The sequence below is a fragment of the Nerophis ophidion genome, linkage group LG15, assembly GCF_033978795.1.
Source record: "Nerophis ophidion isolate RoL-2023_Sa linkage group LG15, RoL_Noph_v1.0, whole genome shotgun sequence".
NCBI classification, from domain to species: Eukaryota; Metazoa; Chordata; class Actinopteri; order Syngnathiformes; family Syngnathidae; genus Nerophis; species Nerophis ophidion.
This window is the reverse complement of record NC_084625.1, coordinates 34,716,841-34,731,888: the sequence shown is the minus strand read 5'-3', so window position 1 is coordinate 34,731,888 and position 15,048 is coordinate 34,716,841. Positions and strand designations below refer to the sequence as shown.

At 39.6% G+C, this 15,048-nt stretch overlaps 1 protein-coding gene across 2 annotated transcripts in view; it reads right to left on the bottom strand.

The window, feature by feature from the left end:
* The window catches only part of rttn (rotatin), a 134,592-nt gene that overhangs the window by 42,475 nt on the left and 77,069 nt on the right, over positions 1-15,048 (bottom strand). For both annotated transcript variants that reach the window (XM_061922064.1, XM_061922065.1), the window contains exons 26-29: positions 8,211-8,358; positions 7,070-7,236; positions 6,743-6,962; positions 5,349-5,477 (exon numbers count right to left, since the gene is read on the bottom strand). In XM_061922064.1, the coding sequence (XP_061778048.1) occupies positions 5,349-5,477; positions 6,743-6,962; positions 7,070-7,236; positions 8,211-8,358 (664 nt within the window). The remainder of the gene's footprint in view (positions 1-5,348; positions 5,478-6,742; positions 6,963-7,069; positions 7,237-8,210; positions 8,359-15,048) is intronic.

Sequence of the window (15,048 nt, the reverse complement as noted above, 5' to 3'; positions counted from 1 at the left end):
CTATTTTCCATATAGTGTATTCTTCTTCTTGGCAAGTTTCACTGCAATAAGGTGCTTTTGGTAGCCATCCACAAGCTTCTGGTTGAATTGTTGACTACTCCTCTTGACAAAATTGGTGCAGTTCCGCTAAATTTTTTGTTTTTCTGACATGGACTTGTTTCTTCTCCACTCATGTAAATCAGGACTTTGGGAAAGCCATTCTAAAACCTTAATTCTAGCCTGATTTAGCCATTCCTTTACCACTTTTGACGTGTGTTTGTGTACATTGTCCTGTTGGAACACCCAACTGCGCCCAAGACCCAACCTCCAGGCTGATGATTTTCGATTGTCTTGAAGAATTTGGAGGTGATCCTCCTTTTTCATCGTCCCATTTAAAGCACCAGTTTCATTGAAAGCAAAACAGGCCCCGAGCATAATACTACCACCACTATGCTTGAAGGTAGGATTGGTTCTCCTGGGATTCAATGCTTCACCTTTTCGCCTCCAAAAATATCGCTGGGTATTGTTGCCAAACAGCTCCATTTTCGTTTCATCTGACATCACATGGACAAAAATGAGACCTTCTGGAGGAAAGTTCTGTGGTCAGATGAAACAAAAATTTAGCTGTTTGGCCACAATACCCAGCAATATATTTGGAGGAGAAGAGGTGAGGCCTTTAATCCCAGGAACACTACCTACTGTGAAGCATGGTGGTGGTAGTTTTATGCTCTAGGCCAGTTTTGCTGCCAATGGAATTGGTGCTTTACATGGGACTATGAAAAAGAAGGATTACCTCCAAATTCTTCAGGACAACCTAAAATCATCAGCCCAGAGGTTGGGTCTTGGGCGCAGTTAGGAGTTCCAACAGGAAAATGACCCCAAACACATGTCAAATGTGGTAAAGGAATGGCTAAATCAGGCTAGAATTAAGGTTTTAGAATGGCCTTCCCAAAGTACTGACTTTTAACGTGTGAACAATGCTGAAGAAACAAGTCCATCTCAGAAAAGCAACACATTTAGCTCAACTGCACCGATTTTGTCAAGAGGGAGTGGTCAAAAATTCAACCAGAAACTTGCCAGAAGCTTGTGGATGGCTACCAAAAGCGCCTTATTGCAGTGAAACTTGCCAAGGGATGTGAAATCAAATATCAACATTGCTGTACGTATATTTTTGACCAGATTTGGTCACATTTTCAGTGGACCCATAATAAATTCATCAAAGAACCAAACTTCCTGAATGTTTTTTGTGACCAACAAGTATGTGCTCCAAACACTATCACAAAAATAAGAGTCGTAGGAATTATTGGAAACTCAAGACAGCCATGACATCATGTTCTTTACAAGTGTATGTAAACTTTTAATTGCGACTGTATATATACAGCACCGTGCGAACGACTTAATTTGTGGTTTTGATCAAGATACAATCTTCGCATTTAACCTGCCACGGACTCTCCTCCCAGTGGGACATGCAACGAGGACTTCCCTAGGGAGACACTCGTGAAGCATCCGCATGAGATGCCCGAAACACCAAGCTGGCTCCTTTCCAAGCGAGTCTCTCTCGGGTGACTGAACTTCTCACCCTATCTCTAAGGGAGATGCCCGCCAACCTTCTGAGGAAACTAATTTGGGCCGCTTGTATCCGCAATCTTACTGTTTTCGTCATGACCCACACCTAATGACCATAGGTGAGAGTAAGAATGTAGATAGCTCGGTAGACCGAAAGCTCTGCCTTCTGGCTCAGCTCTGGTTTCGTCACAACAGTGCGGCAGAGAGACTGCAATACTACCCCAGCTGCTCTAATTCTCCGGCTGATTTCCTTCTCCATCTTTCCCTCACTTGTGAACAAGACCCCGAGATACTTAATCTCCTCCACCTGGGACAGAGTCTCATTCTTTACCTGGACTGTACAAACTATCGGTTTCGTGCTGACAACCATGGCCTCAGATTTGGAAATGCTGATCCTCATTCCAGCCGCTGAACACTTGGCTGTGAACCGATCCAGTGAGAGCTGAAGGTCACGGACCAAAGGTGCCATCAGGACCACATCATCTGCAAATAGCAGTGACGCAACCTTTAGCCCCCCGAGACGTATACCCTCTCCGCCATTGTCACGACTCTGCCTAGATATCCTGTCCATGAAAATCCCAAACAGGACAGGTGACAGAGTGCAGCCCTGGCGGAGACCAACTCCACTAGAAACGGATCCGAATCTCCGGGAGACCCGGTCATACGCCTTTCTCCAAATCCACAAAGCACATGTAGACTTTTGCACCGAATTTGTCCGTCTGGAGCCTCCACTTTCACTGCCATCCACTTGGCAGCGCACCCAACCCCACTGGTTCCGACCACAGGTGGTGGGCCCACGTGGCGGAGAGGATGGTGTGTCCACGTAGCTTCTTCGGGTTGTGCCCGGCCAGGCTCCGTGAATAGCCCGGCCACTAGGCGCTCACTGACGAGCCCTGCCTCTGGGCCTAGCTCCAGAGGAGGGCCCTGGGCTTCCTTCGGGCTGTGTAACGCATCTTCTCATAGCTTTTTTCATGGGGAGTATCATAACCCTGATGGGGGGGGCATTCGGATGCTACACCTTGCCCAAGGGTGACCTCCAGTTGGTGGCTATTATAAGGCATATTTCAGAAGATATGCATTTAAAGCCAGTTTTAAAAAGATTTGTCAACATCCATCCATCCATCCATTTTCTACCGCTTATTCCCTTTCGGGGTCGCAGGGGGCGCTGGTGCCTATCTCAGCTACAATCGGGCGGAAGGCGGGGTACACCCTGGACAAGTCGCCACCTCATCGCAGGGCCAACACGGATAGACAGACAACATTCACATTCACATTCACACACTAGGGCCAATTTTAGTGTTGCCAATCAACCTATCCCCAGGTGCATGTCTTTGGAAGTGGGAGGAAGCCGGAATACCCGGAGGGAACCCACGCATTCACGGGGAGGACATGCAAACTCCACACAGAAAGATCCCGAGCCTGGATTTGAACCCAGGACTGCAACATTTCCTAAATTAATCCTAGGTATTTTGTATTAATCAATTAATTATTTTTAAAGAAATTTGTGGGCATAATAGCGGCATTGTCAAACAAATAAAATGATATCTTTGCTTATTTGTTATTGTTTTATAAATCAATTAAGCATCGCTAAAAGACTACAAAACCCATTAAGAAACACTTCCATTATAAATTGTACACTGACATTTATACCACGTTTAATGCCCTTAACATAAAGAGATTAATTTTATACCGTGATATAAATTTTGAGTCATACCGCCGAGTCCTAAGTACTTTGAACATATGCTTAAAGGTCCCCTTTTATGAAAAATTGTTTAAAGATGCTATAACAGTAATATGTGTCCTGAGAGCCTGTTTATGAGCACCAAATGTGAGAAAAATGTATAATTTCCCACATTTGTTTGCTCCACTTTTTAGAGGAAAAGCGCTCAAATGCATTTGTAGTTCTGGGTTTTATAATATCATGAACAAAAAACAACGTTCCTAATGGACACAATACCACCTCAAGCTCCTTGATCCCAACTTGTGTATACAGACCAAAAAAATTAAAGGCTTCATTACACATCGTAAAGGTTTGCATTTTAAAATGTAGTTTTTCTTTGGCACATAGCCTAAGTGAGCATGATATAGCTAAATGTGAGTGTAATGTTAGCACTGTAGCTCACATAGCAAGGCTAGTATTGCTAACGTTTGTGTCTTCTATCACTCCTTGATGTTACAGTAAATCCTTGTTATTAGCTGTTAACTGGGTCTGACCTTGTAAATCAAATTTCTGAGAGGTAACAATTGTTCATCATAAATCCAACATTCAGTGTAAAAACACTTTTAAATATGTTTATGACAGCTCTGTGGACATAAAATACCACCCACATAGACACCTTTCCGTTTGCCATGATACTAAACAACACTCTTAGATTAGTTTGGTCTCATCTAATGGCCAATACTATTGTGGTACTGATATTTTTAGTTCATTTAGCACTTTTTATGTTTGGAAATGCCTAACTTAGACTAACAATACATACAATGTGTTATTTATTTATTTTTTTTCAAATGTGGTAACAGGGAAGTTGCAAACCTCAAAGAACTATCTATAAGTTTGGAATCACAGTGTATCCTCGTATTACGAACCCCTTGTTGTACGAGGTTTTGATTTACGAACCCAACTATCCATTTTCTAACGGTTGTCCCTTTCGGGTTCACGGGGGGTGCTGGAGCCTATCTCAGCTGCATTAAGGTGCTGAGTTCGATCTCGGGCTTGGGTTATTTCTGTGTGGAGTTTGCATGCGTGACCCGTGACTGTGTGGGTTCCCACTTCCAAAGACATGCACCTGTGGATAGGTTGACTGGCAACATTAAATTGGCCCTAGTGTGTGAATGTGAGTTTGAATGTTGTCTATCAGTGTTCCGTTGAAATAATTCAAATATGCTTTGATATTAGAACTTTGTCTTAGTGTACAAACATTTCAGCCACACATTGTGTACCTTGCTGGATAGCAAAATTGTGCCTGTCAGTACAGCCAATGTGGGCTGGTTGATCAATCTCCGGTGCACATTGCTTGTCCACTTAGTCAGCAGCGCTGCTGTTGCTACAGCGCTTAATGCTACTGTGTGCTTTTTACCTGCCTTTTTACAGTGTTTTCAAAATTTTGCCTGCTAAATATAAGTCAAAATATATCAATGGACAAGTGACGTGTGGTTTGAAACCTTCAGGAAGCATCCACAACAGTCGACACTGCCTACTTCCTTTCCCCCTCTCTTCCATTGCGCACCAAGATTAATCGACAAGGTAAAGTGGACTTTATTTTTTTAATTTATAATCATTGTAGCGACCTGGCTTTTAAACTTATGGAGTTGTGTGATTCAAACTTTGACTACACCATAAGGCTAGTAACCCGTATCGGCGGGGCGGTTGCATATAATTACAGTTCATTTAGTTGTTATTTTTACATTTGACCTCTTTATTTACTAACCTTGTTCAAGAACTGATTAAGCTCATAAATTGAGGTTCCACTGTATATAAATACAGTTGATAACGTGTACAATAGGGCTTCTTGGAGCAACACACACGCTGCTGAAGACAGGGGTGGTCAAACTGACTCATTAGCAGTAACGCTAGACACACATATACATAAAAAAAGTGTTCCCAATGAGTAAGACTTACTAAAAGCAATTTAAAACTGTCTATATTCCAGTGTCAAGGCTGGATTGTAGGCATTTCCAATATAATATTGTTGGACCTCTATGACTTCTTTGAATAACTTAAGAATAAAATAATATGATGCCTTTAAATATTTACTCTGTATTGTTTTCTGTCTCTATTCACCAGATATGCAAACACTGCTTACCTTTTCCTTACTCTCAGCCATCATCTCATGAGACAAGTGAAGCAAACATATTACGGCATTCTTAGTCACACCTTTCCCCATGAAGGACATGGAGTTGCCTCCCCACTGCACATAAAATGATGAGATCACCTGTGCAGAAGACAGCATGTCAGATAGACTAGTGGACATTGCATGCTCCCATTGTGTTTGGACAGTTAAAACACCAAAAAGCACACATCTCACAGCTGGAAGTTTACCGTATGCTTATCACAAGCCAAAAGGCAGGCATTAATACAGCCGGGACTAATTACTCTGCTCTGATGTGCCATCAGAATGTGGGACTGCACTAAAGAGCAGATGAAGAGCGAACAGCTCGGTGTTCTGTGAAAGCTTTAGGGCCCTTCAGAGCCAGGAGGAACGTGCAGAGAGTTGTGTCCAACAACTGGGAGGTGTGCGATTGTCGCAAGGGGCTTCATCGGAAAAGATGACAACCTCCACTCTTTGTGTGATCTTAATTCAAGTTCACAGTGAGCACGGAAAAAGCTGTCTTGTTAACATGATCGTTAATTCTGCAGGGAGGTTTTCTCTGAAAGACAAAAGGCTCGGACGCATGGCTGCTGTGCAAGCTGGTCAGCTCCATTTTATCATTTAAATGGGCAGTGGAACAACTGAACAGATGGAGCAAGCAGGCTTGATTAATCTCATCAGTATCTCTGCAATGTGCCATTTCTAAATATTAATATTTTTTTTTAACTATTTCAAGTCCCGTGAATATCTTTGTTTTAATTAGCTCCTCACAAAACTCATTCAGCTCCTTAAATGTTCTAATTTCTGATGAGAGACAAGCTAATCTGGCAAAACACACACAGAGACACAGTGTGTAGACTCATAACCTTCAGTTCATGCTAGACTCACACCATGGGCACAACACTAGGTTTTGAAGCACACTCCAATATTAAAAATGATATTTATGATATTATTGATGCATGCTTTAGATGAGACTGGGTGGTCATGCCGCACAAAAAACTCAATATTACACACGCATGCGCACACAGTGTGTATACACAGAACTCTCAATTCATGCTAGATTCACACACTGGACACAACATTAGGTACATCAACACATTTGAATACGTTTTATAAAGTTTTTTTCACAAATTTTAACTGACAACATTTGCTTTATATGTATGTTTTAGTTGATGACACTGAAGTTGTATATGCATCATACAAAAAGCTGTGTGTTGTAATATGGTTAGCTTATTGAGCTGAACATGGGGCCAAAATATTGGCGACATTGTGTATCAGCCCAATCAAAATTGAGCGGTTTTATCTTTGTAAAGAAAGAATCATTGAATCATATTCAATTGCAATGAGTTACCTATTGAACAGGCTTGTGAATATACGTTCCCACGCACCTCTAACAGACCGCTGAGATACTTGGCGCAGACGGAGGTGGGCGACAGGTCAGGGCAGTGCAAGCTCCAACCAGGTTGTGCTGTCAGGCTGATCATGCCCTGCAGAGTCCTCCCTAGGCTGGGAAGGCCGTAGAAACACGGGGCATCAGACACCCGCAGGCTCTGAAGCAAGCGCAATGCCAGCTGGCTCTTGACGGGGCCTGCTAATGCCAAGCATAGCCTGAAAGGACAGACAGGCGAGAGCAGGAAGAGTAAGAAACCACTGAGGATAGGCTTGAAGAGGGAGATATGATGCAAAAAACAAGGTTATTGGGACTTCAAATTTACCTGTCAGGTGTGTGCGTCAAGTGATTGAGCATGTTTCTAAAAAAGCAGGAGAGCTCCTTCTGCAGTTTCTGGCTAACGTGATTCTTTACTTCCTCAGACTCCACTGGGTTCTGCCCTGTATGTGCAGTCTCCACACCAGGCAGCATATTAAGAAGGGACATGGTTTCCTTAAAAAAAATTATGAGCAAATAAATTCACTTGTAGAGTATTTGTGCCCAATTCACTACATTGACCTGCTGGTGGCACCACATGCAAAGTCACCAAAAATCTATTATCTGTAAGTAAATACAATATGAATGTTTTTGTATTCCGAAACATATTTGTGTTTTGCTCATTTGCATAGTCGCCAATTCAGCAAATAAACAATGAAATCTTTTAACGACCACCCATGGTTTACTCACTTACTGGTAGAACTAACTGTTTATTTTGCCAAACACGAGTTAGCACAGCAAATGCTGGACTGGGCCTTCATTTTGTTTGATAGGTCATCTTTGTTTTACATTCTATTTGCACAATAGGATCCCAACTTATTTGTTCTATCGACAATATATCATCAATAACCTATGCTATTTGTAACCTATTCTTTGTACATCCATCTATAAATCCATTTTCTACCGCTTGTCTCTTTTGGGGTCGCGAGGGGTGCTGGAGCCTATCTCAGATACAATGGGTGCAGAAGGCAGTGTACACCCTGGACAAGTCGCCACCTCATCACAGGACCAGCACAGATAGACAACATTCACACTCACATTCTTCACACTAGGGACCATTTAGCACGTACTAATCTATTTACATCATTATGTACATACTATTGTTCAGGTGGTACTCATTGAGCTAAATTATGATTATTGTTTACACAAAAACATTAATGAGAAGGCAATGCTGTGATGTCTCCATGGTAAAAATATAGAAAGAAACTTGGTTTCTGCTACAGGTTTGAGGTGGAAGACGTGACGCTATTGTTGTTTTATGAGAAGGTGATATCTAACATGGGAACAACTACATCCTCATCTGTGTTGGAGAGAGAAGCCTAACCGGATTTTCCTAACAGAGATGTGTACACACACATTTATACAGTATACACATTATAAAGACACATATTGGTGCTTTGCTGTCCTTTTCTGCTACAGAAAAAAAATACCTCGTTGAGAAGCAGCTGCAGTATCCAGCGCAGGTCCTTGTCCTCGGGGTCAGATGCGCGCGTATGTTTGAAGTAGGCGTTCAAAAATGCAACGACGTACGCCAGCAGCCTCTCATCCTCCACCGAGGCAGGATGCACCTGGAGAAACCTGCAGGGAGGAAGAGCAAAGACACGATCACCATCAGAAAGTGCAGTGAGAAAGAATATGCTGTTTTATCTTCAAGGAAACAAAGTGCATAGATTTTTTTGTTCCATCCGGACCAATTAAAACAAATAAACAAGATAAAATTAGGCAGAATTAGCTCCGCTTGAAATTGTGTCAAAGTTGCTTGTTAATTCGTCGCATTCCTCTCCTTTGAATGCTTTATTAGCCGTACCGGAGCACTGGGAAGTGAGAGAGGAAAGATAAAATTACAGTGCTACATTCAGTGAGCCATGAAAACATTTAATTTAAAGCAAGTGCAGACCCACACAGTTCTGCAGAGTTGCGGAAGTACCAGAGATAATGGCAGCGATAAAAAGCATTAGGTAATTAGCTTAAATCATTCACCTAAACAAGACGTACTGAACACTATGTGGAAACAAGTGTGAAGATTCACCTCGTAATCATTTCATTCTATACAGATTTATACAAAAGTAACGAACTTCATTGTACAAAAACAAACAAAATTGAATAAAATATCAGGCAAACACTTAAATAATATTAATAAACAGCGTTACCAGAAAAACTGTAACAAAAATAGTTTAAAAACAAATATTAAGTTGAGGAACAAGGTAAAGGGTGTCCAAACTTTTTGACTCGAGGGCCACATTGGTTAGAACATTTAGTTCAGGGCCGAAAGCTAACTGCAATTAAAGTAACTATACAGTGGGGCAAAAAAGTATTTAGTCAGCCACCGATTGTGCAAGTTCTCCCACTTAAAATGATGACAGAGGTCTGTAATTTTCATCATAAGTACACTTCAACTGTGAGAGACAGAATGTGAAAAAAAAAATCCAGGAATTCACATTGTAGGAATTTTAAAGAATTTATTTGTAAATTATGGTGGAAAATAAGTATTTGGACAATAACAAAAATTCAACTCAATACTTTGTAATATAACCTTTGTTGGCAATAACAGAGGTCAAACGACTACTATAGGTCTTTACCAGGTTTGCACACACAGTAGCTGATATTTTTTTTGCCCATTCCTTTATGCAGATCTTCTCGAGGGCAGTGATGTTTTGGGGCTGTCGCCGAGCAACAAGGACTTTCAACTACCTCCACAGATTTTCTATGGGGTTGAGGTCTGGAGACTGCCTAGGCCACTCCAGGACTTTCAAATGCTTCTTACAGAGCCACTCTTTCGTTGCCCAGGCGGTGTGTTTGGGATCATTGTCATGCTGGAAGACCCAGCCACGTTTCATCTTCAAAGCTCTCACTGATGGAAGGAAGTTTAGGCTCAAAATCTCACGATACATGGCTCTATTCATTCTTTCCTTAACACGGATCAGTCGTCCTGTACCCATAGCAGAAAAACAGCCCCAAAGCATGATGTTTCCACCCACATGCTTCACAGTAGGTAGGGTGTTCTTGGGATGCAACTCAGTTTTTTTCTTCCTCCAAACACCACGAGTTGAGTTTATACCAAAAAGTTCTATTTTGGTTTCATCTGACCACATGACATTCTCCCATGTGCTCTCTGGCAAATTTCAGACCGGCCTGGACATGCACTGGCTTAAGCAGGGGGACACGTCTGGCACTGCAGGATTTGACTCCCTGTCGGCGTAGTGTGTTACTGATGGTAACCTTTGTTACTTATGTCCCAGCTCTCTGCAGGTCATTCACCAGGTCCCTCCGTGTGGTTCTGGGATTTTTGCTCACCGTTCTCATGATCATTTTGACCCCACGGGATGAGATCTTGCGAGCCCCAGATCTAAGAAGATTATCAGTGGTCTTGTATGTCTTCCATTTTCTGATAATTGCTCCCACAGTTGATTTTTTTCACACCAAGCTGCTTGCCTTTTGTAGATTCACTTTTCCCAGTCTGGTGCAGGTCTACAATTCTTTTCCTGGTGTCCTTCGACAGCTCTTTGGTCTTGGGCATTGTGGAGTTTGGAGTCCGACTGTTTGAGGCTGTGGACAGGTGTCTTTTATATGGATAACGAGTTCAAACAGGTTCCATTAATACAGGTAACGAGTGGAGGACAGAAGAGCTTATTAAAGAAGAAGTTACAGGTCTGTGAGAACCAAAGATCTTCCTTGTTTGAAGTGAGCAAATACTTATTTTCCACCATAATTTACAAATAAATTCTTCAAAATTCATACAATGTGAATTCCTGGATTTTTTTTTCACATTCTGTCTCTCACAGTTAAAGTGTACCTGTGTTGAAAATTACAGACCTCTGTCATCATTTTAAGTGGGAGAACTTGCACAATCGGAGGCTGACTAAATACTTTTTTGCCCCACTGTATATGTATATATATATACATACGTACATACATACATATATATACATACATACATACATATATATATGTACTTATATATATATAAATATATATATACATACATACATATATGTACACATATATATACATATAAATAAATATATATACATATATATATATACACACACATATATATACATATACATATATATAAACACATATATACATATACATATATAAACACATATATATACATATACATATATATATATATATATATATATACACATATACATATTTATATATATACATATATATATCGAGAGAGAGAGAGAGAGAGAGAGAGAGAGAGAGAGAGAGAGAGAGAGACATATATATACAGTATATATAAACACATTTGATATCTAAATTACTACACTCACTTAAGTTGTTTTGTTAATATTATCTATTAAAACTATGCATGAGACCGTGATCTCGTTAATACAGCATTTTTTTTTACAAATAACCCAGCAAACCATTTTGGATCCCAGAAAGTTGTAATTACACTAGCATTTTTGGGCAATTAATGTTATCTAAAGTGTGCATTTGGGTTGCTTGTTGGTTCCGTATGTGCAAACGGCAAGCACTTCTCGGTTCCCGAAACATTACTTATACGTTCTTTGAATGGTACCAAATGTTCTGCGATGACAATTCTTTAAGTTTTTATATTAATGTTGTATCAAATTAAAGAGGGAAGTTTGCCAAACATGGAAGAATACAGTACAAACAGCGATAGAGCCATTTTTCGAGGGTACTCCTGAGATGTGAGAGCCAGCTCCAGCTCGTGGTGCCCAAGACGAGACTTAAAATCAGGGGAGACAGGGCCTTCTCTGTGGTTGGCCCTAAGCTCTGGAACACTCTGCCCCTCCATGTTCTAACTGCTCCCACAGTGAAGAGTTTTAAGTCTCGTCTTAAGACCCACTTTTATTCTCTGGCTTTTAACACTACGTCAGTTGTGTGGTCCTCTGTGTTTTAAAATGTTGACTTCTTTTTATTGTTTTGATTGGTTTTACCCTTTAAAATAATTTTTTTGCATATTTATTTTTATGTTGTTTTATTTATTTATTTATTTATTTTTTCTTCGGTCATTGGTAGAGCTAAGATAATATTTGAATATTGTTTTCAATATTGTTGAGCAGCATTTTGTAAACATTTTTGTTGTTTAAATGTGCTATACAAATAAAATGAATTGGATTGGATTGGATTGATTTGACACCCAATTCCAACCCTTGATGCTGAATGCCAAGCAGGGAGTTAATGGGTCCCATTTTTTCTTTGGTATGACTCAGCCGGGGTTTGAACTCACGACCTACCGATCTCAGGGCGGACACTCTAGTATAGTATATAGGCGTATTGGCAATAGCCCTTGAAAATATGGCTTCATAGCAGTTGGAACAATATTTTTGTACTATATTTTTACATGTTTTGCACACTTTCAATTTGATATGAAATCGATATGCAGACTTAAACCATTGCCATCGATACCGTTAAGTAACATTCAAAGAACGTAATATGTAATGTTTAGTGAACCAAAAAATGGTTGCCGTTTGCACCAATATGGAACCAAACAGCAGCCCAATTGCACCCTTCGGGTAACATTAAAAGCACCAAAAAACCCAAAAGGCTAACGTACCACATCATTCTGTGAACCAAAAATGGTTAGCTTTATTAGGTTTAAACAGCTTTGGAAACGTGATCACGAATCACTCTGAGACAGCACACATATTTGTAATAAATAACATTAAAAAAAGTTAGTTAGTGTAGTGATTTCGATATGAACTTAATTTGCATGCTTAATTAATTACATTACACATATTTATATATATATGTACTAGGGTTGCACGGTATACCGGTATTGGTATAGTACCGCGATACTATTGAATCATATACGGTTCTATACCGCCTCTAAAAAGTACTGGTCCCCCACCCGTCATCGTGGTGTCATGCAAACGAGCATGTTGGGCAGTGCATAATCACGGAGTACTTACAAGCAGACATAGTGTGTAGACAGAAAAGGGAGAATGGACGAATCTTGGCTAAATAACTAAAGATAAGGAAAAGTTACAACACTGAAACCCCTCAGGAAGAGGTGCTTTAAGACATGGCTAACTAGTTAGCGGCTAGTGTCTGTCCGCAGTCAGCAGTTTTGTAACTACTTCAAAGTCATTAATCTGTGTCTCCTTGGATACATTTCAAATACATTAATTTAAAATATCATCCTTGGAAGACGAGTGATAATACTCGCACATCAAAGTCATGACAATTGACATATTAAAAATGGTCTACAGTTGACAATGTCAAGACAAGATTTCAATATGTCTGATCTTTAACCATTATGACAATCATCTCAACTTTGAACACACAAGTGAATGAAGTGCATAATTAGTCAACATTCAACATGACACACTTAGGTTGGCCGTATGAACAACGCCAACACTGTCATAAACATGTGCCATATAGTGAAACCACACTAAACAACAATGACAAACACAATTTGGGAGAAGATTCCCACCGCAACACAACATAAACACTACGGAAAAAATTCCCAGAACTCCCTGCAGCACCACCTCTTCCGGGACGGTACAATGTAAACAAACACCATTGGTGGATCCAAACCTAACATCCACTGTAATGATACCAAATACAGGAGCATATCTAGTCGATACTAAAATGATTACATCAATATATTTTAGCACCACAAAATCTTATTTCGTTTTTTTCTTTAATTTATAATATGTTCAATTTATATTATGTTTATAAATTCAGGAAATATGTCCCTGGACACGAGGACTTTGAATATGACCGAAGTCTGATCCTGTAACTACTTGGTATCATATTGATACTCAAATTTGTGGTATCATCCAAAACTAATGTAAAGTATGAAACAACAGAAGAATAAATGATTATTACATTTTAACAGAAGTGTAGATAAAGTATGTTAAAAGAGAAAACAAGCAGATATTAACAGTAAATGAACAAGTGGATAGATAATTCAGTTTCTACCACTTGACCTTAATAATTTTGACAAAATAATAGAATGATAAATAACACAATATGTTACTGCATATGTCAGCAGCTAAATTAGGAGCTTTTGTTTGTTTACTTACTACTAAAAGACAAGTTGTTGTTAGTTCACAATTTTTTTAAGCATAAACTTGCAATAAGAGACACATGTTTAATGTCCCGTAGGATTTTTGGGGGTAAAATAAAGCCAATATTGACATTTGTAGTGGTCCCTTTTATTTAGAAAAGTACCAAAAAACATTTTGGTACGGATACCGGTACCAAAATATTGGTATCAGAACAACACTAGTATGTACACATACTTCAGAACTGCATACATATCTATAGTATATACATTGTGTGTGTGTGTGTTTGTGTGTATATCACATATACATACATATATATATATATATATACATACATACATACATATATATATAGAGAGAGAGAGAGAGAGAGAGAGAGAGAGAGAGAGAGAGAGAGAGAGAGAGAGAGAGAGATACATACACTGTATATATATATATGTACACAAGCAGTCAGCTTTTGGCCCTCGGTCAAATGTTTTTAGCCCAATGCGGCCATCGAGTCATAAAGTTTGGACACCCTTGCTCTATAGTTGTTTTTTGCTAATTTTCTTCTGGTTTGGTTACAGTCGACAATAAACAGCTTTGCTCAGTTAAGTCATCGACGGACCTAATATCCTCTTTAAAGCGTCTTTACGGACACAATAATCAAACAGTGTTTACAAATATTGTTTTATCTGTTGTCAGAATCAGAATCAGAATAGTTTTTATTGCCATTGTTTGAGAACGGGTTCACAAACTAGGAATTTTTTTTGGTGCAATCGTGCAACATAGATATATAACACAGAATAAAATAACATGAGCTGTAACTGAGCTATCAGATCTTGTTATTGTGACCGTGTGTGTCACCTGTCACTCTGTTAAATATGGGTGAATAAACACGACGTCTATTCTGGTTCACAACTTTTAATCAACTGCCGCAGAGGAAAAACCGGAAACACTTTTTCCTTCCCGCCCATCAACACTGCGCATGCGTTAACTCCGTATCCCGCCCATAAACATTGCGCATGCGTTAACCCAGTATATGGAGAAACATGTTAACAATCTCCCTATTATTAAGTAAAAAAAAATTAAATAGCACATGTTTCTTAAGAACAAATACATGTCTTTTTAAACAACAGAAACAATACAATCAACACATGTTTCTTCAGAACAAATACATGTCTTTTTAAACAGAAACAATACAATCAACTTAGGTAAGAACCCATTTTCCTTCACTCAATGCTTTCAAAAGCATCAAGGGTGATGCCCCCTTTTACGTAAGACAGTCAGCCAGTTGAGC